The sequence below is a fragment of the Juglans regia genome, chromosome 1 (assembly GCF_001411555.2).
Source record: "Juglans regia cultivar Chandler chromosome 1, Walnut 2.0, whole genome shotgun sequence".
NCBI lineage: Eukaryota > Viridiplantae > Streptophyta > Magnoliopsida > Fagales > Juglandaceae > Juglans > Juglans regia.
Window position 1 is genome coordinate 35,818,723 of NC_049901.1, and position 26,526 is coordinate 35,845,248.

The 26,526-nt window shown below is 35.6% G+C and overlaps 1 protein-coding gene across 2 annotated transcripts in view; it reads right to left on the reverse strand.

The window, feature by feature from the left end:
- Positions 1-22,548: 22,548 nt before the first annotated feature.
- Positions 22,549-26,526, reverse strand: part of LOC109009023 (serine/threonine-protein kinase tricorner-like) — a 31,738-nt gene continuing 27,760 nt past the window's right edge. Inside the window, exons 11-13 of one of the 2 annotated variants that reach the window (XM_018989358.2) lie at positions 23,820-23,904; positions 23,195-23,242; positions 22,549-23,106 (exon numbers count right to left, since the gene is read on the reverse strand). In XM_018989358.2, coding sequence (XP_018844903.1) covers positions 23,027-23,106; positions 23,195-23,242; positions 23,820-23,904 — 213 coding nt within the window. In that variant the 3' untranslated portion in view covers positions 22,549-23,026. The remainder of the gene's footprint in view (positions 23,107-23,194; positions 23,243-23,819; positions 23,905-26,526) is intronic. The other variant, XM_018989366.2, reaches the window with a different exon arrangement.

Here is a 26,526-nt window from a genome sequence, read left to right on the forward strand (position 1 = left end):
GTTTATCAAATTCTATGTCTTTAATAAGTTGTTCATTTTTAATTTGGATTATTATTATTATTATTATTATTATTATTATTATTATTTATTAATAGCATAAATGTAGTTAAATGCTTTACACCGTCGTCACATTGATCACCCTATCTCGCATTTAAATCTCCTTTTCTCCCTTGAAATCGTAGTACTATCCACATAATAGCCTCCGTCAAACTGCCCAGCAACCAAATTGACGATGCCACATCAACCAACCTCTCCTGCACCACAAAAGTCAACGCACTTGATGTTACCCATGAACCTAGCTCCTCCCATGTCGACGAAAGACATCATCACCACAAACCAAGTTACACGGCAACAACCAATTGGACGTGCAACCTGGTAGAGAGACCAAGAACTCAACCGACTACTCCACAAGGCCCTTCCACCTCTTCGAATTGCCTAGCACCATTGCACCCATTCCCGAGCAACATCTCCCACAGCAAATCTGTTAGACCCCCACGTCGAGTTGCCTCTAGAGATGCCGCACATGCCCTAGTCATAGTGGGAACATACACCTTGGCTAGCCCACAACCATGCCTTGGCTCGTGGGAGGTCACGCACGGGGCGCCCATCATGCATGCATGTCTTGGCCCGCGCGATAACACTCACGGGGCACCCAGCATGTGGGCTATTGAGGACCTGCCCAGGCACACAGCATAGCACAGCCCAGGCGTGTAGCACAGCCCATGCGTACAGCCATGCGCGCAGCACAGCCCATGCGCATGGCATGGCGCGCAACAGCGAGCCGCACGCCCACGCACATTCCAGTGCGCAGGCCCGTGCGCACGCTAATGGGCCGCATGGCCCTACGCACGCCCAGGTGCCTCAAGGCCATGCGCCGCACATCCATGTGCCGCACATCCATGTGCCGCACAGCCAGCCCAACTAGCGCGCACACGCCCATGCCCACCATCCAGTCGCATGAGAGCGCACGCCCATGCCCATGCCCACCATCCTGCCGCACACCAGTGAGGTTAGTGGCATGCCTCACGGCATGCCATCCAGCGCACGGCTCCAGCCCGTGCCTTGCAGAGCAGGCCAATGGCATGCCCACTAGGCATGCCATCCAGCGCATGGCTCTAGCCCATGCCTTGCAGCCAGGGCCTAGGCCACCAGCCTAGACCATGCAGTGCACCCACATGGCTCACCATCAGCAAGCCATGCCGCACCACCTAGCCATGGACCAACCCGAAGACCACCATGCACCAACCTAGCCCACCATGGGCCCATGCATGCCACAATCAAGCTTGGTCCATGCCACTATCATGTTTATTTATTTTATTTAATTAATTTAATTTATTTATTTATTTCCAAGAGACCTATTGGGGGTTTCTAAATTGTATTGCTTATAAATAGGACTTCATTCACTTGCCTTGGGATCTTTTGGTAAAACTCTTAGTGAGAGAACTATTGTTTGAGAGATCATTTTCGGTGCCTTTGCACTTGGGCTTTTTGGGTGAAATTCGTGAATCCCAAAGAGATGATTACTCCTTGCAATTCATTGAATAGTTGTAATCCATTTATCTTGTTTCTTTGCAACTTGGTGCAATTCGTGAATCCAAGTTATGTTTATCAATATATGAGGTTTATTCAATTCTTGTGCAATTCGTGAATCAATTATTGGATTGTTATTGTTTATGCTTTTGTTCATTCAAGTTCATAAGTGTTTTGCATTTTGTTCTTGAGTGTTCATCTGTGTTCTTGGAGTTCTTCACATTTTGCTCTTCCAAATCCATTTTACCCTAGTGGTCGACCAACACAAGTGTTAGTTAACTTTCCATAAGTTGATTGCTCATCTTTTGTTGCCCTAGTCGAAACCACCTCCCTTTGAAATTTGAATTCAAATTTCGGCACTCCTTGCCTAATTTGAATTGTTCTAGCCGAAACCATAACTTGCCAAATTAAGGTTCCTATAATTTAAGAACCCTAGTTGACCAAGTTACACTCCCATAGCCGGCCAACACTTACTTTTTTGAATCCCTAGATTCTAGGAACTACTTCCTAGAATCACTCCAAAGCTTGGTTCGGCCACCCTAGCCGACCACACCTCATCCAAAACTTCCAAAACCCTAAACACAACCCTAGCCGTCCATCACTATCATCCAACCCTAACCCTAGTCTCAAGTGGCGCCAACCCTAATTCCACCATTGCCGTGCACCACTTTCCACCAAAGAACCCATACACTTTCCCAACCATTCTCACCATTCCATACAACCATTCTAGCCTAAACACCTAACCTCACCCTACCACATTGGTCATTGTGACCACCATTGCTCAAGAACCAAGAAAGAAAGGAACAAGCTTTCGGTCACTACTCACTACCCTTAGCGTGGAGAACATAGTGTTTAAAGACTTGACCGCCGAGGTCCCTAACAAGATCTCAGTCGATGTCACGCCAACGACTCTGTGAAGCTTGAAGCCGAGTTTAACCAGCCCAATGTCTACGTCTAGCACACATCAAACCACCCTCCACCACACAACCATTATGAGCCTCCCTCACACCCAGACCACCACGATGCCAAACACCATGGAAACCACCCCCAAAATCCACACTCATAACACTGTTTATCCACCCAAAAACACAGTGAGCTACTCATTCTCCTCCACCGTAAATGCATTATCGTGAGACCACCCAAATTCATAGCACCTTGGGTACTGACCAAGTTAGAGTCGAAATGCCCCACCTCTGATTCCATCTTTATCGGAGGTCAAATCCGACCTCCGACTCCTACTCCAAATTGTGTATCCTCTGATTTGGCTCCAACTCCGACTTATTGAAGCAAAGTCAGAGCAGAGTCAGATTTAGGTTTTTTTGGATTTTTTTTAACTTCATTTTTTGCCCATTCTTTAAAAAAGAATTTTGAGTGAACTTTCAAATTTTAATTTTTTCAAGAGTTACAATCTAAATGGTTGAAAGTTTAGGGGTGAGATGAGAATTTTGTATTTTGTTTTAAAGTTTAAAATATTATGTTTTGATATTATTATTTTCTTGGGATTTAAAAAAGTTAAATTGGGATTTGAAAATATTGAATTGTTTATTATATTTTGTATGAGGATTTGAAAAATGTGTAATGATGAGATGAGATAAATGAGAATTTTGTGTTCTGTTTTGTGCCCCAAACCAGTTTATAAATCAATCATTACTATTTACTTCAATTTTACTAAAATTATAACCAAAAATGAAAAATTAAATATTTCACTACAAGTTTAAAAAAATATAACCAAAACTACATCTAATCAATAATCACTGCTGATTTACTATAGCTTACAAGTCAAAACTAAAATATAAAAAAACCTAAATCATTCACTCAAAGATTAATATAAGCCAAAACTAAAACATAAGTTACATAACCAACAACACAAATTAAAACCAATTACATTTTCTCATTCCAGCAACAAACAAAAGCAAATATTGGGGGCTTCTTCCCATTCCAAGTTGGGCTAAAACACAATCAGCTTCCTAATTATCCAACCAACCCATCATTTAAATCATTCACATCTATCATTCATCATAATGTTATTTCTTTCCAACTATAACAACCAAAATTTTGTAAGTTCCCATTCCAATGACAAAAGAAACACAACAACAACAAAACAAGTTTGTTTTTTGTGCCAACCAAATTTCCATCAAATTTCTAACAAGTTAACAACAAAAGAACCTAACTCCAACTACTATTCCAAGTTGTGTCTGAAGAAAAGAGGACAAGATAAGTGAGGAAACAAAATAAGTCCACAAAAAAAATATAAGAATAATGAAACAAAATTGAACAAATAACAGTTACACAATTTCACAAATGCACCTCAAGGCTCAAACTTCAATTATCTTCATGTGGTATACTCGTCATACTGATTGTTAATTCTACATTAAAATGTTAAAGTATAAGAAATTAATATCACAAATGACAAAATCAAAGTATATAACAAAAATTATAAAAAAATCTTTAAATATATTACGTGAGTCTAACTTATAGTTGTCTGCATCATCAATTGTATCTGAATAACTTTGATTAAAGCATATAGGAGTGGACTTCAACCATTTTTGCTCACACACAAGAGCCTCTATAGTTCTAGGAGCCAAATAAATTCATCCTCAGACAAATAAACTCATGAGTAGGGATTCTCATCAAGCAAAAGTTAGAAGGTTTTTTTATACTTCTCAGCCGCATCCAACATAAGATAAGTTGAGTTCTATCTCATAGGCACGTCAAGACACAATAAACAAAAACATAAAACTTTTGACCTATCAACACAAGACTTGAAAGTGATAAGTCTTTGAGGAGACTTCACATGCTTGATCAAATTGTGGACCCTTATGATTGAGTTATCACCATCTTTTAAGACCTTCACTAACAATAAGATTTAAAATGTGTGTAGTACACTTAATGTGAATAAATCCATGATCTATAACACAATCATTACTTCCTATTTGTCATGTTCCCAACCAATCAATAGCGGAGTCGTTATAGGTAGTATTGTTCACCGTAAATATAAGAACTTTATCAATGTCTCAATCAAACATACACTCCTCCAACTACTTTCCAATCGTTGCCCCCTTGTGATTGCTAACTCAAGTAAATGAAATGATCAGATTATACAATTTCCAACTACTATCAATAAAGTGAGCCATGAAAATTTAACATGAAACAATTTAACACATGAAACACATTCACAAATATGAAAAACATTAGGTAGTCCATAATTACTCACAGCGGTGGTGCAAACAGACCCCAAACCTCGAAGTAAAGCTCCAAAATCAACTCATTTAATTGTTAGTGAACGTAAAAAAATAATATGCATGCTTGGAGGCAACATAAAATTTAATTTCTTGTGTGTATGTGCATATGTGCCTACTACCTACTCATGCCTATTAGATTACTAAGATAGCAAACATCCAAGCACAAACAAATATGGCGAGGGGCAGTGAAGGGATAGAGACTTACTATGGACCGTGTTGAACCAAAAATCTTGAAGCCTTTGGGCATGCAAGCAGATTCCAAATCTGGAAGCAAACACAAAAGAAAACTCAACTAAAAATGAAAAATCAACCAAAAATCTAAAATAAAAAATCAACCAAAAAGCTTGTACTGTGAAACAATGATGAATGGTGAGGGGGCAATGGTGGCCGATGAGGGTGAGGACTTGGGGTTAGACTTAGAGTTTTAAAACATAAAAGCCTTAGAGTAGAGTTTCTGAGAGACAAAGAAGATTTGAATCGAAAAATAATCACGCTAGGGGGGGTAGGGTGGAGAAGGAATTGGCAGAGAGGAGCAGTGGTAGCTAACGACAAGGAATGGGCAGCGAAAGCGATGGGTGAAGACTTAAAGAGAATAGACCAAAAATTAAAAGGATATATGAATGAGATAAGGTCCCGGGGGTGGGGTGGGGTAAAGCCCAAAGAATGTAAAACAACACCGTTTTACCCACTAAAATAATGTCGTTTTACTTGGTCTTTGGATGTGTTGAAAATTACCATTGATCAAACGACTTCGTTTTACTTGGTTTTTAGACTAGTCTGCCAGGTTTTTGGACTTCTAAACCCAATTTTGGGCTTTTTTGTTTTCTAAATTCTAAATTCTAAACCCTAAACCAAAACCTAAATTAATTTTAATCTTTGTTTTAGCTATAAGTTTTCTTATTTATGATTTTTATAATTTTTTCATCACTCAATTTAATTGTTAGTATTGATTATTAACAATTACTATTTTAATAGACTTGTACTATAGTGTTTAAATAGAATTTATTATACTGGTGTTATTATACATTACTATTATATGTACTATAGTGTTTGAATATATTGATTATTAATAATTACGTGTTATTATACTATAGTGTTACATAATTTACATGTTATTAACTCATTATGCTAGTAACCATTCTATACTAGTGTCTAGTTTATTTTTAACTTAATTATATTCTAGACTTAGTTTTATATGTTATTATACAATATACATTAGTATTATTGTATATTGTATAAATGGACTTGTACTATAGTGTTTAAATAGAATTGTTAGTATTTATATTATGGTATTGATTTATTAACATTACATGTTATTATATCATAGTACATGTTATTAACTCATTATTGATTATACCATTCTATACTAGTGTCTAACTTATTCCTATTATAAACTTGTACTATAGTGTTTAATTATATGTTATTATACTAGTGTCTAACTTATTTCTAACTTAATTATATACTAGACTTAGTATTATATGTTATTAAACTAGTGTTATTATATATTAGTATTACATGGTAGTCATACTATGATGCTTACATATACTAAATTATTATTAATCTATTGATATTATATTATAAATATATTATCTTAAATTAGTTCATACAAGTATATTATTGAATTTAACTATATAAGTTCTAGTTATATAAATATATAACTAAACTAGTATATATGATTAATATATAGATAAATACATATACTTCTATAATATATAATATCGAAGTCAAATTCAGATTCAGAGTCGAAATCGAAGGAAACAGTCAGAGTTGGCCCGATTGTAAAATGAAAAAAAAAAATCCAACTCCGACTCCGTTTTTTCAAAGTCGAAGCAGAGCCATATTTTTAGATTTTTGCTCATCCCTACTCGAGATTAGCTCGGTCAAACTCAAATTCAGCTCGATTCATTTATCAAATGAACCATTTATAAACACAAAATCATAATAAATTATTAAACGATACAACTTGTATAAGCTCGCATAAACTCAAATAACTTCTTATTTATTATTTTTAATTTTATTATCTCTATATTTATAATGCTTATTTGTCAAATTTTGTAGGTAAAGTTGTAAAATACAATATAAATAATTTATTATATCAAAATGAAGGAACTCGTGAACAAGCTCAAATACTAAATGAGCTATTCATGAACATAATATCCAGCTCGATGAAAAGGTCGAACTCTACTTGTGTTTGAAAAAAAGTTAAACGAACAACTCACTTCTCAGTCAAACTCGATTCGTTTCACCCTTATTTGTGGTATGTAACTACAAGTATGGTCTTTCGAGAGTTCTCATCAATGTAGTCAAGCAAGCACTTAGAAGAATTGACTTTTCTACCAGACAAGACAACCTTGCCAAATTCTTTTTTCAAAAAAATTTATAACAAAAACATCTTCAAGCTATTTCCACCAAATTAGATGAAGGTGTGTGAGGATGGTCACATCATAATGATGTGTACCTATAACAATCCGATCTTAAATTAGGCCATAAAATAATTGTTATCTATTTTCATATTTTCATATTATTATACTATTATCAGTTTATCAAATTTTAAGTCTTTAATAAGTTGTTCATTTTTAATATGAATTATTATTATTATTATTATTATTATTAGGATAAATGTACTTAAATGCTTTAAATTGTCGTCACGTTCTCCATCTCTTCTCTGATTTGTAACCAACTCCTTACCGAGCAGGTTGATCACCCTCTCTTATCTTTAAGGCTCCGTTTGGATGTTGAACTGAGTTGAGATTAGTTGAGTTTTTTTATGAATAGTAATGAGTTGAGATGGTGTAATGAGTTTTGTGTGACCCACTTAAGATGAGTTTAGATGTGTTTGGATGTTAAGATGAATTTAAATATATTTATGGAAAGTTGAGAAAGTTGTGGGTCTCGCGTGTAAAAAGGTGTTGAGTTGAAAAAAGTTGAGGGTCTAATGTATAAAAAGGTTTTGAGTTAGTGATATTTAGTAATTTGAGAGTTGGGTGTTTGGATATTAGACTCAGCTTAAAATTAGACTGAACTGAATTAATCTCAGTACATTCCCACATCCAAATGGGTAAATCTCATTTTCTTCCTCGAAATCGTAGCACTATCCACACAACAACCTTCGTGAAATTGCCCAACAACCAAATCGGCTATGCCACAACATCCAACCCACGAATCACCACCTCACACTGCCAAGCCCACTCTTGCACCACAAATATCGCTGCACTTAGCGTTACCTATGAAGCTAGCTCCTCCAATGTTAACAAAAGACATCAACACCGCAAACCAAGTTATACAGTAACAACCAGTTGAACATGCAACCCAATAGAGAGAACAAGAACTCAACCGGCTACCCCATACAATCCCTGCAACCACCAATTGGACGTGCCCAACACCATTGCAGCCACTCCCAAGCAATATCTCCCACAACATATCTCAACTATCGTCATGCTAATTGCTCCACACAAATGTAAAGCCCGAAACTAACTTTAGCCAACCCCATGCCTACGTCTAGCATGCAACAAACTTTTTATTGCCATGCAACCATTGTGAACCTCCCTCACACCTAGAACACCATGATGCCAAACACAATGGAAACCACCCCTAAAAGCCACAGTCACAACCCTGTTTATCTACCCAAAAATAGAGCAAACAACTTCTTCTCCACTGTGAACGCACTACGTACCATGAGACCACCCAAATTCGTCGCATCTCGATCTCCACCACGTGCCACAAAGGAAGCCGAATAGCTTCTGATTCTCAATGACGATCACCAGAAACGCCACGTGCTCCACCACCACGCCACGGAAGACGTAGATAGATGGTCGCTGTAGTCCTCAACTCAGCCACCTTGGCTCCATCACTCTTTACCCCTCTCTTGATAAGCCACGCCGATCTCTCTCTCCTTTTTCCTCCACTATTTTATCAGCCTAACAATGTCACTCTGCTATCCAGAAATTGTTAGTGTCATCAATCTCAGTCTAGCCACCTAGATCCACCGTCGCACGGCGTCCCTTTCTTTTTCAATGAGGCATGCACCTTTTTGTTGCATAGCCCTCCCCTCTGGTGAATTCTCTGTTGTTCTCAGAAGCTTGGGTTGCCCTTTTATTTGGTCTTCCCACAGTATAAGTTTATAACCATAGGTGTAGTGTTATTAACGAATATGCCATTAAACCCTTTGTCATGTAGTTTTTCCAAAAAACACATGGGAAACTTCTTTAAGGTTATGTTTGGATGCTGATGTGATCTCATATGATCTATGAATAGTAGTGAAAAAGAAGTAAATAATTTGTGAATAATATTAAACTGTTTGTGAATAGTAGTGAATTGTATTAATAAAGTAGTCTCCAACTACTTCACTTACTGAACACAATCTTACTTAATATGTAAGCCATGGCATAATACATTTTAGCTTGAGTTGTGCTTGACTTTTAATTGGACTTATGTTTTGAGCGGGTTGGGTTATGCTTTTACAAATAATCATTTTATATTGTTTTACATGGACTTGATTTTACTTGGGTAAATATTAGCCCATAAACCTTATTTTTCAAAAAATACTTAGAAGTCTAAATTATGTTATCAAGTGTTAATTTATACAACCAAATTACAACAATAAATCATAAGAGCTTAATTATATTTTAACAATAAGATTATGATTAAGCCTATTTACAAAACGTGTTTTCCACTGCTTTTTAATATATTTAGATAAAATATAGTTTCCATTAAATTATATATTTTAAAAGGTAAAGATGTGTTATTACGATTTATATAATAATAGTATTTATTGATTATAGTATGTGATAGAATATTTATTAAATTATTCTCCCTAGTATGAATTTAATTAGGTAGAATATTACAACACGTTTTTCTAGAAACACTAGTGATGATTTGTACTTCGTATACGTAATGAACTACAAAGTAAAATTAATGAAACAACGTAACGAATAAGTAGCTTGATCATAAATTTGGATTAACACATGTTAGTTAGTTTAGATAGATTATTATTAAAGCTTGTTCTTTGATAGCTACTTTTTAAGAACCATGCATTTCATTCATTATAGTACATGATCATGTTAATTCCGTATCATGTTTAATTCAACATTTATAATTATGTACGTATTATGTATGTCATGCATCTCACGTTGCATAAGACACGCAAGCTTCCAAGGTCAAGTGTAAGATAAGATTAGAACAGTTAATAAGATGATCATTCAGATGCATAGTTTCAATGTGACCCATGGATAGATGTGCAAGCCACAGACTCAAGCGTGATCCACCATAGCATGCCAAAATACTATTAGCAGTTCCCCTTATAGCCACAATATGTTAGGTCAGTGCACAACCTTGCACATAAGGTAAGTGTGTTGGCAAGTCATATGTGTCAGATAATTCATATAAGTCAAGACAAATATGCATGTCATAAGCATATATATTAATGATCATGATTTTAATTCTCAACACGAAATATTTTTATGAAAAATCTTGTGTTTATTATGTTTACGTTATTATGAGTTTCTTACCGAGTCTTCAACTCATTATAGTTTTATTTCATATTTTTAACCATTCAAGTGAGGATGATGATAAGTACAAATATGCGAGCTAGGCTTAGATAGAGCAGTTTGATTTAAGTCCAAGATCATTAGACTAATTTATTTTATGATAGCCATTTTATTTAGTTATTCGAGACACAGTCTATTTAATTATTCTTTTTATGAAATAAATTTTTATTTTATTAAACTATCAAATCTCTTGCCTAACTATATTTATGAAAATACATGACATCCTTAACCTACGTGAATGGGTGCTTACAGTACCCCCATGTAAGTGAATCTCCCATAGTGATAGGTTCAAGAATACCATTTACATGTGAATGTGGTGCATTTTGTTATAAAAAAAGCTTTTACTATGCATACATTATTATATAAGATTAACATACTCATGGAATTATCAATCAGTATAAATTAATATCATTGATTTATTGTATTTTCATTATTTCTGTAGCGTCATTTATCTATAAATAGGAACATATGTTATGTATTAAAAAATAATTGAGAATAAGAAAGATATAGTCTTCAAAGTCCTTCTCTCCTTCCTTCTCCCTTCCTCATCACATTTTCTATTTTATTTTTATTTTCTACATAGTATTAGACCCCTTGGCTAATGCCATGCTCGATTTTGTGGACCATTTCTTTTAAAATTCTTCCATTTGTTTTATTTCTCACAAAATTTTCTTAGTTACATCCTTTTTTTTTTCAATATGGTTTTTTTCATATGCCAATCAACTTAAAGAGTTATCATTGGCATTTTGGCATGAGAGCCACCGATTTCCTAGTGTCTATTGCAATGTTTCTCTGTCCGTGATAAGTCTCATATTCAACGTGTTATTTGATGTCCTTTTTCGTTCACTACACGCTCTCTATGAGTCTTACCACAAACAACGATCCGTTAAGTGTATAGAATGCCTCCAGAGAACATGTACTGAATGGAAAATAACAACAAATAAAATATTGAATATGAGATTTATCATAAATGACGATCCGTAACTGCGTAAGAAGCCTCTGCAGAACGTGTAGTGAATGGAAAAGAATACCAAATAATTCGTTGAATATAGGACTTATATTGAACCAAAAAACACTGCAAGATACACTAGGAAATCGGTAGCTCTTATACCAAAATTTCAATGACAACTTCTACAGTTGATTGTTGATCTGATATGAGACAAACCAGATTGAAAAAGGAAAGTAACTGAGAAAAGTTTGTGAGAGGTAAAACTAGCAGAAGAACTCTAAAAGAAATAGTTCACATAATCGAGCTTAGCGTTAGCCAATAGCTCTAATACCATGTAGAAAATAGAATAAAATAAAAAATGAGATGGGAAATAGAGACGGAGGGAGAGAGAATCTAAGGGTTATAGCTTTACTATTATCAAATGTTATTGAATACATAACATCTATCCCTATTTATAGGTGAATAAGGCTAAAAAAATAATGAAAATACAATAAATCAATAATACTAATTGATCCTGATTAATTTGCACAATAAACTAAATATAATAGAGAATAAGTTATATAACTATACATACTAAAATATTATGAATAAATGTTATAATAAGTATGGTAATATTCTAACAATTAACCTTCTCATGGGAGTATCCCTTTGTTCAAGTTCTATTCCAAGTTCCATTCAAAATCCTTGTGGTACATGAGTATATGTCATGTTTGGAAAGTGAGAAAGTTTGTCACATATTGTGAAGACCATACACATACAAGTACTCCGATTGAAAACCTCCATTGTTATTGTAGTTATTATCTAGGAGTTTTCACTTTTTATTAAAAAAACCCATTGCAAATGATTGTGCTTAGTATCAAATATATGCAGAACATGTCTAACTTGTAGAGTCATTGTAAAAGAAGAAATCTAATTAAGAGAGTTATTCTTGAAAGGTTCTCTCTATTGTCAAAATCAGATGAAGATTTACCAAATAGTTCTTCTTTGAATGAGTGAAATATCATCACCCACAAGTTTTGAAAGCATGGGTGTGTCATCACCAACTAAAGGCTAGGGCTGCTTATAACCTTTATATTTACATGTAAAATAGAGGAGTTGAAGAAGATAGAAACACAAGTCAAAGCGGTCTTGATTGATGATAGTAAGTTCAAATAGGAGGTATTAGAAACTTTAGTCCAATCAGTGTCAATTTAATGAATGGTAATAAATCCAAATATAGGGTATGGTATGCACTCATTTCATATGGCGTTGTCCCAATTAAATGGATTACGACATTTCAAATTAGGACATGACTCGTGAATTCAATACGAAATAAGCGAGTTTGAGTATGATACAATATTTTAAATTCTATTTCAATGATTGTTCCTTTTTAAGTACAAGAATGAAATATTTCGATATCAATACATTCCACTATGTTGTTTTAGGATTAACTATATAAATTTATATGTATATATAAACTAATAATTAATAGAATAAATATATGTATATTTAAGTGTGTACCATCTATGTGTGTGTGTATATATATGAGAGAATTGACGATTTATAAAATGAATATACGTTGAAAACAATAAAAATAAAAAGTAGAGATATTGGTGTTAAAAGATAATATTAAAAAAATGTAAACTTGAGTTGAGACACAAAAAAAGTAAGGAAAAAAATACAAGAGGAGAAAAATTATTAAAAATAATGATATTTAAAAAAAAAGAAAAGAATGAGGGACAAATCTAAAGTTAAAAAAATTAAGACTATATAAATATCTTTCAGGTTTAAAAATTACATAAATACCATCTAGATTTAAAATTTACAAAAATACCATCCAACGTTAAGAAAAACTCAAGCTGCCATTAAAACAGTTTGAAATTGAATAGGGTTTGAATGCAAATTCCTACCAAAATGGTTGAAATCCGAAATGAGAAGGTATAGTGTACTGGGTATTACAACAGAATGAAAAATTCTAGCCAGAATGGAACATAATTCAAAACTATGATTTGATATAAATGGATTTAGGTCAAAATGAGTTGACTCGATTACTAAACGGGTTAATTACAAGTCAACCTGCAAAATCTACAATAAGCTCGTATAATACGAAAAAGTTCTATTTTTAAGTTCTATAAATGTTTAGTTTAACATGCCTATTTTGTTATTGGGATGTAATTGAGTATTAGTATTTGACTACTTAATATTTCAATTTGTTAAATTTTTTTGTTGACATCTAAATTTATTTTATGGAAATATTTATTTTCTTATATATTATTAGTTTGGGTATTGATTATAAAACATTTTATCATAAATCCAGTTGTGATTGTAAATAATTTATATAGTTATCATTGTATTATATATGAAATTATATTAATTGGGTGAAAAAACAAATATAAGGATTACTGTAGGGGTGTAACCGGTCTAGTTTTGGATAAAATTTAGGACCGAACCAGTATGTACCGATTTTGTATTTTTCAAAACCGATTACGCACCGGTTATCCTCCTAAACCGGTATCTCCGGTTTTACCGGTTTCTGGTCTGGTCTAGTCCGATTTTCCGGTTTTTTAAAATGTAAGTTTGTCATTAAAAAATAAAAATCTGTTTTAAAAAAAAAATTGCTTCAAAAAATCCGTTCTTAAAATCTTTTCCTATTACAAAATTTGCACTACTAAAAAAATCTGTTTTAATAAAAAAATATGTATTAGTTATAAACTTATATATTATATATAATATAATTTAATATATATATTTTATGTTTAAAGTATATGATCAATTAATAACATTCTCTTATATATAATTATATTAATAACATATGATCAAACAAATTACAAATGTTCATATTTAAGATTAACATTTTATGTTATAATTTATAAATTATAATATGAAATTATTTCATATATTATATATATTATATATATAAATTTCACATATAATTATATATTATATATAAAACTTATATATAAAATATTAATTTTTATATTTTTTCCCCCAATCGGTCCGGTCCCGTAAATCATAGAACCGAACCGGTTCTGGCCGGTTTGCATAATTCAAGAACCGGTTCCGGACCGGACCATTTCAAAACCGGTCCAATTGGTCCGGTTTTCCAGTTCAAATTTACACCCCTAAGGATTAGTTCAACCAAGCTTTTGAATTTCGTGCCGTACCGGCCAGTACGGCCGAAATATTACGTTTCCATAACACAGCTGGTACAGGTAAGTCTGTTATTTCTTACTGGCCTAAATTTCGGCCGTACCGGAGTGTTTCGGCCGGTATGCCAGATTTAAGCCAGAATGGCCATTTCGGTCGGTACTAAATCCGAAATTTTGAATGTATTTATGGGCTATGGCATTTTTGTAATTTTAAGTAAAAGTAAGGGGCATTTATGGAATTTAAGCCTTTAGGCCTTAGGGTTACTTTTTACTTTTTTTTTTTTTTTTCCCTTCTTCTTTAGTTTGGGGCTCTATCATCTCGCCGACTTCTAATTCTTCGTGGTTCAGAGTCTCAGACTTCTAGTTCAAACTTCAAACTTCATCTTCTTTTCTTCGTTTCATTTCGTTTTGTTTTTTCTTCTTTTCTTGATTTGCCGTGACGCCGACTTCTTCTTTTTTCTTCTTTTCTTGGTTCACCGACTTCTTTTTACTTTTTTTTTTTCCTTTTCTTCATTTCGTTTCTGCTTCACGAAAATGAGTGATTTTATTTTAATAGTTAGATTAAGAACTTATTTAGTTTTACAAGTATGTGTTGTTAAAATTTAAAACTTGTATTGAGAATTATTACTTGTTTTATGACTTATTTTATTGTTATTTTGGAATATAGTATGTGTGTATATATATATATAATTTATTCACGTATATACTATTCCGAAATGGTACACGAAACGGTACCGGTATTGAAATATTTCGTTCAGTGCCTTGACCGAAAAGACCATCGAAACGGTATTCAAAACTTTGAGTTCAACTCATTTATATGAAACGGGCTAAATGAGTTTTGTCCAGGCTAACCCAATAGAAGCTAATTACTAAACGGGTTATGTAAGTCATGTTATCATTTGTAATTTATACGAATTTTAGGGTCTTATCCGTTTAATTAAGTAGATCATGTTCGGGCTAACCATATAGTTTAATACTCATTGACATAATACAAAAACGTACGAAAATGAATTGCCACCCCTATTTCAAATCTCAATTCTTCAACCTTCAATGCTTCAAGCTACATCACAGAAGTCCACGAGCCCAAGCCTAAAAGCTTAAGCCAAAAAAGTAGAGTGACTTCTTGTAAATGCATCCCCTATGGCGTTTTTGGAGATCTACGATCGACTCCTAAATGGAACAATCCTCTAACTTGCAAGACAATGCTATAATCCAAGCTATGAGTCTCAACCACGCTACCTAGATCTAGACTGCTCAACTCTGATTTTTAGAAAAATGATTTGTATAGTCTTAGAGTGTACACACTCCGCACTCTTTTTGAAAAGTAGGGTCTGCTTGGTTTAAGTCATTCTAAGGTCATTGCAAAGCTAATTCATTATAAATTCATTCTATTTTTTTTATACAAGGGTTTGGAGTTTCGAATCTAGATTTTTCATTTGGAGAATTGGTTCATATATGATCAGACCATCAAACTCTTAGCATTATAAATTCATTATATAATGCATCTAAATACATGAAAGTCAATTTTGGGGACAATAAAGAGTAATTGAGGAAAAATCATGGACTAGAGGCTAATGGTATAAAATGGCAAAGGCATTTTGTGTCATATTGGCTACTTCTATTTTAGAAAGTAATTGTTTTTTACAATTCAATTGGGTGCAATGAGAGATTAAAATCTAGTTTGGATAGTGAGATGAGATGACTTGAGAATAGTAGTGAAATATTTTGTGAATAGTAGTGAAATTATTTGAGTTGTAATGTTTTATGAGAATTTGGAAAAAAAAAATAGAGAAAAAGTTGAATAAATATTATAAAATTAAAATATTGTTAGAATATAATTTTTATTTTAGGATTTGAAAAGTTGAATTGTTTTTTTTTTTTTTTAATGTTTTGTTTAGAATTTAGAAAAAGTTGTAATGATTAGTAAATGGTTAGATTAAAAAGTTGAATATTTGAAATTGAGAAGTATTTGTGTCTACGGTGTTTAGATAATAAGCTGAGATGAGATACTTTTGCTATCCCAACCAAGCCTAAGTCTCATATGATGTTCCACATCCACTTATGATAAGTAGAATCATTAGGCAAATTCTAAAATATTCGTATTCTCTTGACTATTCCTATAATTTCTACCCAAGGATACACAAATATATGTCTCCCCCAAGGATTAGACTTTACCCTAGAAGTATTGTAATTTGTAAGCTATTTTTATTATATTTTTATGCTTTATACAATACTACAATTCTTTGTAATCATATTTCTTATTATTAAATAATTATCATATCTAAATACTAGAATGGCTCTAAAAGGTATTAATATTCTAGAATCAAAGGCTTGATAGAATAGATTTTCTAACCTCGCAAAGATTCTTATTAACTCATGAAAATATCTTATATAGATGTAAAAGACCACTCATGATGTGCACCATAATAAAATTGGGTAACATCTAAACTAGTATAGTGTAAAGTCGATGATAATCAAGCAAAACCTCATGAACAAGGTTGTAAATGGAGTACTTGATCAAAGATTAAGTGTAGGCCAACACATGGATTAGTTAGAACATGATAAAAACATGATATCATTGATTTGGAACATGAAAAAAAAAAAATTTAGTTAGAAAACGTAGTGGCAAAAGTGTACGCATACAAAAATGACAAAACTGACAAATCACATGGTGTGTAGTGTAGGTATGATAAGTAGCATTTCTCTTATTTTTTATCGGCCGAACACTTCTCATTAACCAATAACCATTAGTTTTCCGGACAAGGAAAACTGATAATTGTCGACAATCTCTTTAAGCCACATTATGGCGCAAACATAAACAAGTTTTTAAGGTCAAATGTCAAGATGGCAGATATTGCCAACAGATCGTACATAAGACATACTGACAACATAATATTTCTTCAATATTTCTAAGTGGAGAACTTATGTTATGTTCAGTTCATCGACAGGAGCAAGCTCGAGCTGAAGAGAAGCGAGGTGTTCATTTGTTCAAGCAGCAGTGAGTTAGTTAGTTAGTTAGTTAGTCACGTGATATGCATGTGTTCCTTATAACATTAATGTACCTTTGTATCCCTACTTACTTATTGCACATTACCATAATACCCCCTTGTAGCCGTTGTTAATCATCATAAGGCTTCTATAAATACTGAAGCCTTCCTTCCTTTGTAAACATATTGAATAATAAAGTGAATTGAAGTGGAGGTTTCTGATCCCTCGAAGATCAGTAATTCAAGTTGTTTGATCTCAGTTTTAGTCTGTTGTTACAATTGGCATCAGAGCCCTTCGAAATTCTGGGCACAAACACTACATTTTTTTTCCTTTCTTTCTTTCTTCTTCTCCTTACTATTACCATGGCAGAAGGCACACGGTCCAAAGAATTAGAGAAGCTTGTTCTTGGGTTGAAGCAAAATCAAGAACTCCAAGACCAGAGAATTGCAGATCAGCAGAGTGCTTTGGAAGGACTGAATTCAAAGATGGATATTTTGTTAGAAACACTGAATGGAGGTAGAAGTGATCGCAATGGCAAAGCCTCACATATGGATGGGGGTCACATTGGCAATACCTCTATGAATTCTGGCATGCAGTTTCGTAGCATTAAATTAGATTTTCCACAGTTTCATGGTGATGACCCATCGGGATGGATCTATAAGGCAAATCATTATTTTGCCTTACACCCCATGCCAGATGGACAAAAGATTCTGATGGCCTCGTTTTATATGGAGGGAAATGCCTTGGTTTGGTTTCAAGATGCTGAGGAGACTGATTCTTTCAATTCTTGGCATTCTTTTATTAAGGCTGTTCAGTCTAGATTTGGCAGCTCTTCTTATGATGACCCTATGGAGGCCATTACAAGGTTAAGGCAAACTTCTACAGTTAGTGCCTACAAAACCCAATTTGAGGTCCTTTCTAATCGATTGAAAGGTCTATCTGAAAATTATAAACTTTCTTGCTTCTTGAGTGGCCTTAGGGATGAAATACGACTCCCTGTGAGAATGTTGCACCCTCAGTCCTTAAATACTGCTTTTGGATTAGCCAAGATCCAAGAGGAGTATATTACCAGTACTAGGAGCAACAATAGACCCCATTTCCCTTGTCATTCTGCTTCCAATGAGGTCAACCACTCACTTCTTGGTAACTCCATACGGAAAGAAGGAAATTCTGGTCCCAAGCCCACCACCTTCAAAACCTCAGTTCCTTTTCAGAAACTCACACCAGCAGAAATGAAAGCAAAAAGAGAAAAAGGAATCTGTTACTTCTGTGAGGATAAGTGGCAACCTTGTCATAAGTGTAATAAGGCCAAGTTCTTTGAAATGGCAGGATTCGAATGGTTACAAGATTCTGAGAAGGAAGAGGCTGGTCCACAAGAGTCACAGGAAACTAATGAACCTGTGGAGGTCGAGACTGAGGTACCTGAGATCTCATTCCATGCAATAGCAGGCTGTATAAGCCCGAAAACTATGAGAGTACATGGCAAAATCAAGAACTGCTCAGTTATAGTTTTGGTTGACACTGGTAGCACACACAACTTCCTTGATCCTATGGTAGCAAGAAAGATGGGGTTAGCTGTCAAGCAAGGTGGTCAGATTACAGTAAGGGTAGCCAATGGGGAAAGCATGAATGGTGAAGGTCTGGTCCAACAATTACAGTTTCAGATGCAAGGCCATAATTTCACCACTGATTTCTTCCTTCTACCATTGGGAGGTTGTGATGTGGTGGTTGGCATGCAATGGTTAAGAACCTTAGGTCCTGTTTTATGGGATTTTAACAACCTCACAATGACCTTCACCAGTGGCAAGGGTTCTATCACATTGTTGGGCTTGAGCTCTAGCAAGCCTGAGTTTGTGGAAGATGTTCAGATTTGCCAACTCACTATGGTGGAAAGGAAGGGAATGCTACTTCAGCTAGTGCACAACGAGACAACTCAAGCAATAGGCAGCTATGCTGCTGACATTGAGGCAGTATTGGCTAAATATGACCATGTCTTTGCTGAACCAAAGGGATTGCCTCCAAGAAGGTCTAGGGATCATCAAATAAACCTTAAAGAGGGCACCATGCCAATCTCTGCTCGACCATACAGGTATCCTTTTTTCCAAAAAACTGAAATAGAAAAAATAGTAAAAGAATTGTTGGCTGCTGGAGTCATAAGGAGTAGCCAATCCCCCTTCTCATCACCTGTCCTCTTGGTAAGAAAATCTGATGGCTCATGGCGCATGTGTATAGATTATAGGGGCTTAAACAGAGAAACAATTAAACACAAATTTTCCATTCCTGTCATTGATGAACTTTTGGATGAATTGCATGGAGCCTCGATATTCTCTAAGATAGACCTTAGATCTGGGTACCACCAGATCCTTATGAAGGAAGAGGACATTGAAAAAACAGCATTTAGAACACATCAAGGGCAGTATGAGTTTCTGGTTATGCCATTTGGCTTGACCAATGCTCCTGCCACTTTCCAATCCTTAATGAATGAGGTCTTTCAACCTTTTTTAAGGAAGTTTGTTATTGTTTTTTTTTATGATATTTTAATCTATAGCAAATCACTAACAGATCATGTAGAACATCTTTCTCTAGTATTAGATACTTTGGCACAACATACTCTCTTTGCAAAAAAGAATAAGTGCAGGTTTGCTTGTGAGGAGATTGAGTATTTGGGCCACTTAGTCTCTGCACAGGGTGTCAAGGCAGATCCAACCAAGATCCAAGCAATGCTCGAGTGGCCTCTACCAAAATCTCTCAAGTCATTAAGAGGATTTCTGGGTCTAACTGGTTATTACAGAAAATTTGTCAAAGGGTATGGCTCCATTGCTGCCCCATTGACAAATTTGCTAAAGAAAGATGCTTTTCACTGGGGAAATGAAGCTACCACAGCATTTGCAGATCTCAAAAAGGCTGTGACAAACCCACCTGTCTTGGCCTTACCAGATTTTTCCAAGCCCTTTGTATTGGAATGTGATGCTTCTGGTCGAGGCATTGGTGCTGTCTTGAGTCAGAATGGAAGGCCCTTAGCATTCTTGAGTCAAGCATTGAAGGGAAAAGCATTGGATTTATCTACCTATGAAAAAGAATTTCTGGCAATAGTAGTAGCTGTGAAGAAATGGAGGCCATATCTGTTGGGTGCTGAGTTTGTCATAAAAACAGATCAACAAAGCTTAAAGTTCCTCTTGGAACAAAAGATAGGAACTCCATCCCAACAAAAATGGATTACCAAGTTGCTTGGCTATGATTTCACAATTGAGTATAAGCATGGTAAGGATAATGTGGCAGCAGATAGTCTTTCGAGAAGAGAAGAAGTAAAGGAAGAATCTGCTGACATGATGGCCATCACAGTTCTTGATCCCCTTTGGTTAGAACAGTTGAGACATTCTTACTTGGAGGATGCAGAAATTTCAGCTATTTGTCAAAAATTCCAAGAAGGCAAGCTTTCTGACAAGAAGTTTGAAGTCAGAAATGGGTTGTTATTTAAGAAAGGTAAGATCTTCTTGTCATCTTCATCCCCTATGAAGGATCAAGTCTTACAGTTTATCCATAGCAGTGCCTTTGGGGGCCATTCGGGTTACCATAAAGCACTCCATCGAGCCAGGGCAGATTTTATATGGAGTGGTATGAGGAGAGACATTAAGCAATTCATCAAGGAATGCCAAGTTTGCCAAAGGTGTAAAACAGAAAATTTACAACCTGCTGGGTTATTGCAGCCCTTGCCACTTCCCAGCAGATCTTGGAGTGACATCTCCATGGATTTTATTGATTCCTTGCCATGTTCACAAGGGTTTTCTGTTATATTGGTGGTCGTAGATAGGCTCACCAAGTATGCACATTTTTTACCTTTGTCTCACCCATATACAGCTGCATCAGTAGCTGCTGTTTTTACATCCCAGGTATTCAAGTTACATGGCTTGCCATCAACTATTGTAACTGATAGGGATGTTGTTTTCACCAGTAATTTTTGGAGAGAGTTGTTTAAAGTGCAAGGGACTAAATTGCACTTCACATCTGCTTACCATCCACAATCAGATGGGCAAACTGAAGTGGTTAACAAATGTGTGCAACAATATCTGAGATGCTTTGTTAGTGAAAGACCCAAACAGTGGGTGCATTGGCTCCCTTGGGCTGAGTGGTGGTATAACACCTCAGTCCACTCTTCCACAAAAATGACACCATTCGAGGCATTATATGGAATATCTCCTCCAACTTTAATTCATTATGTTGAGGGGACTACTCAAAATGAAGCCGTGGGCAGGGAGTTAAAGTCGAGAGATGAGATACTAATGTTGTTAAAAAAGAACTTGATGGCTGCACAGGTTACTATGAAGCAACAATATGATAAACATCACATTCAGAGGAAGTTTAAGGTGGGTGATTTAGTCTATTTGAAAATGCATAAGTATAAACAACAGACTGTTAGTCAAGCCAGCAGATCAAAGTTAGCTGCCAGGTATTGTGGTCCATTCAGAATTGTGGAATGCATTGGAGAGGTAGCTTATAGACTTGAATTACCACCAAGCTCATCAGTCCATCCCGTGTTCCATGTATCAAGACTCAAACAATACATTGGCCCCGATTCACAGATCTCTCCTGTATTACCCTTGGTGGATTCTCATTGGAATTTTAAGGTGGAACCTGAAGCTATTCTGGACAGGCGCATGTCTGCTGTGAATAATAAACCCTTTATCGAGCTATTAGTGAAATGGCGTGGTATGGATGAAGTAAATTCCACTTGGGAACCTGTTGAGCAGCTACGGATTCATTATCCTGACCTTGTGGGCAAGGTCTTTTGAAGAGGAAGGCAGTTGTTATGTTCAGTTCATCGACAGGAGCAAGCTCGAGCTGAAGAGAAGCGAGGTGTTCATTTGTTCAAGCAACAGTGAGTTAGTTAGTTAGTTAGTTAGTCACGTGATATGCATGTGTTCCTTATAACATTAATGTACCTTTGTATCCCTACTTACTTATTGCACATTACCATAATACCCCCTTGTAGCCGTTGTTAATCATCATAAGGCTTCTATAAATACTGAAGCCTTCCTTCCTTTGTAAACATATTGAATAATAAAGTGAATTGAAGTGGAGGTTTCTGATCTCTCGAAGATCAGTAATTCAAGTTGTTTGATCTCAATTTTAGTCTGTTGTTACAACTTATTTCTTAATCATCAGTAGATAACAACTTAATTTCATATGCTCCCCAAAGCCCTAGGCTGTCCATACTCAATACAATAACAGTTATCAGAAGATTTATCTTCAATACAGCCATAAAGCATTACGCAGCTTTCTAGAATATCATGAAGACATAACAGAACCCAGGAAAAAGAAGAAGAAAAAGAAAGAGTAGAAGGCCAGCGACTGCCTCAAGAGAAGGCATATTTAGTTTGCCAACCTGGGCAGTCAGGACCTCACCATGATAATGATTCCTGCTCGATACAAAAAAACTTTGAAGTATAGCAACTAATACTATTGCTACTAACCAACCCATCTGAGGGCATTCCTGAAGTTCTTCACTGTACACTTACAAGTTCGGCAATATTATGCCAGTTAACTTCGTTCATAATGGAGATTTGGGCAAAACCTGACTGAAAAATAAGCAGGTATACCCACCTTCATAACAGGGCTCTTGTCCATTTTCATGTCGGTAGCTCTTCACTGTGACATGGCATCCTCGGATGACACGAGCATCTCTGTTTCTCTGTCATTGGCAGAGTAATCCACTGCAGAATCACCTAGCAATGAACATTATCGTTAAAAACCTTCCACTTGAGGTATAAAAGGCACAGTTGACAATGCTTGTACTAGAATGTGATCTATTACTGTGGAAAGAACCGGGGGATGATATAATTGGGGACGTGCTCCTTAAACCTGTCATTGTATGATAGATTGAAAAGGGTCATTATAGAGCCATAATGGAGAGCTAATACACAAGCAGGTCTGTCAAAATTACGCAGTCGGGATTGTTATATATAACAAAGCGAATACAAGTTGCAATAACATATGCACTTGCTTTTGTTGAAGTAAAGGAAAGGAAATATCATTCGAAAAAGTGGCTACAGATCTTGAGCAAGATGGGTTTGTGAGTTAATTGAGGAAACCTTGATGATACAAGCATGCCTCGTTCTGAAACAATACCTTTACGAAGCACTCTCTAAACATCCATGTTAATTCACCATGAGTTCAATACATAAGGTTAAGGAATGCTTGGTAAAGGTATTGGCTTACGCCTTGCATATGAGCTATGTGTGGAGTCTTGTTGACTAATAGCGCTATTAAGCAGGACAATATTTTACAACTAGTGAACTAACCCTTGCAAGAAGATGCAACATCAAGAACAAGTAGCAATGCATTATTGCCTTATTTTGTGGTTTATAGCATCCTTTAATATACGTGGAAAATGAAAAATCAGAGAAATTTGAACTCAAGCAGAAAGAATTTCCCATACCACCAGAATTATGCAACCCTTTGACAGCGTCAAAATTCTTGTACGTATAGCCAACAAAACTGAGATCTTTAGGAGTCAAAAGCATCTGCCAACAAAGTCATGGGACAATAATAAGTTGCAATAAGAACATGAAACAGCATTAAATCAGAACATAGTCAAGTCAGCTTGATCATATATCTTTTGCAGACACTGGCAAAAAAATCTCGAAAAAATCTATTTGCAAGCCTATTATTTGACAAACCCAACTCACCACTGAAGTGGGTCTCACAATGATGAAAAAGTGTTGGTGTTTTAACTTTTTTATAACAATAATGGATCCCTCAACAAGTCGTGTGTTGACACACCACGCTTACAAGTACCAAAAATAAAAAATTTAGGCAGTTACACGGTGGTTGTGCACAAAGTTATGACGATCCAGATGTAGGCTTTGCAAGAGATGCACCGGAGTCTTCGTAGGTATGAACAATGACTACCAAAAATCAGCAAGTTCACCAGACAAAATGTACAGAATCAATTTTAAGCCTTATTAGCACAGTTTCAAATAGTTTTATATATATATATATATATAATATGAAACTTTATTCCCAATAATAGGCAAAGCCCAAGTACTAGGGCCGTATACAAAAGAAATACCTACATCTCTCTAAAAAGAAAATCTAAAACAAATTCTGAAAGTTAACATCATCCATTACAAGAATTTTAGCCCAAAAACACAAAGTACTAAAGAAAAAATCCCTAAGTTCTCCCATCGAACGTTCTTTGTCTTCAAAACATCTCCCATTTCTTCCAAGCCATAGACACCACATGAGACATGAAGGAATCATCTTCCAAATATCAACAGCATACCTTCCTCCCTTTGATCCATACCAACCTGCCAATAGATTCACCACATCCTTGGGCATCACCCAAAGTAAACCTGTCCGATTAAGAACCTCATTCCACAAAAACATGGCCACTTCACAGTGAAGAAAAAGATGATTAACAGATTCTCCATCCTTCTTGCACATGACACACCAATCAGCTATGTACATACCTCTCCTCCTAAGATTATCAGTTGTCAAAACTTTGCCAAGGGATGCCACCCAACTGAAAAAAGCCACCTTGGAAGGAACCTTCACTCTCCAAATATTTTTCCCAGGGAACTCACAGCTCCTAAGACAGTTTAATATGCTGTAAAAAGAAGAAACAGAGAACTTGGAATTTCCTGTATGAACCCACAGCATGCTGTCCTCCCTTCCTAGCATCACCTTAGAACAATAAAGTCTTTCCAAAAAAGCAGTAACATCATCATCCACTTCCCAATCGTTGGCATCCCTAATAAAATCAACATTCCACTGAATTTTATTATCAATGCATGAGGAAGAATGTTGCACAGTTCAGTTTGATCCCTTGCAATCCTAAAAAGAGAGGGAAAGTCCGACTTAAGCGTAGAATCCCCACACCAAATGTCATGCCAAAAAAGAATTCTCTTCCCATCTCCCCCACCTTCAATTTTATATGAAATTCACGAACACCTTCATGATATCTTCTTGCACAATGTCCCAGCATGCTTGAAAAACCCCAAAGAGAACCCATCCGGCCCAGAGCCTTATTGTCCATACCCCTAACCACGTTAAAGACTTCTTCTTCCTCAAACTCTCTCTCCAACCATTCAGCTTCAAACTGATCAATAGTATTAAAACATAGTCTGTCCAGTTTAGGTCTCCAAGAAAAATCTTCCAAAAACAGCTTCTCATAAAAATTCATTATGTGAGCCTTAATATCTTCTTGATCCATAATAAGTCAATCCCCACCTCGAAAGACCTCAATCATATATTTCTTCTATGAGAGTTTGCCATTTGATAAAAAAATTTAGTGCACCTATCAACTTCCTTCAACCACAAAACCCTAGATTTACCACCATCTTCTCACCCTATCCACAAATCCCTCATCCTTCAGCCACATTTTCAAAGTTAAAATACCTACGCCCACCCTCAATTCCACCACAATCCAACATAATACGAAAATGATCAGAACACAATCTCAGCAATATTTTCTGACTCAAACCAGAAAAATGAGCCTCCCAAGAGGGTGAAACCAGAAACTTGTCCAGCCTAGAACAAGTCCTGCCATTTGTCCACGTATAATCTCCTCCCACCAATGGTAAATCAATCAGGTTTAACTCAAAAATTAAATCTGAAAAAACAGGCATTGCATACGAAAAGTGAGAATCCCCCACTCTCTCCCTAGGAAACTGAGTAAGATTAAAATCCCTGCCAAAACACCAAGGTAAATTCCACCAACCACATAAACCCAAAATTTCATCCCATAAGATACTCCTTTTACTATCCACATTCGAACCATACACTCCAGCAAACACCCATTCAAACCCATCCTCTATACTCTTGAAATGACACGGCACCAAGAATTCCCCCACATAATGATCCATCAACTCCACCACCCTCCTATTCCACATTAATAAGATGCCTCCCGAAGCCCCTTTTGACACTAACTTAACCCATCCCACACTATTACAATTCCACAAACTATGAACAATAGCTTGATTCAATTTTTCAACTTTGTTTCTTGAAGGCATAAAACATCCACCCTCCATTTTTTAAACCAGTTTTTCGCCCGAAGATGCTTACGAAAATCATTAAGTCCCCTTACGTTCCATGAATCTTAGGATTCATTTATAAACTGTCACAACCCTTTCCTTTCCTCTGTT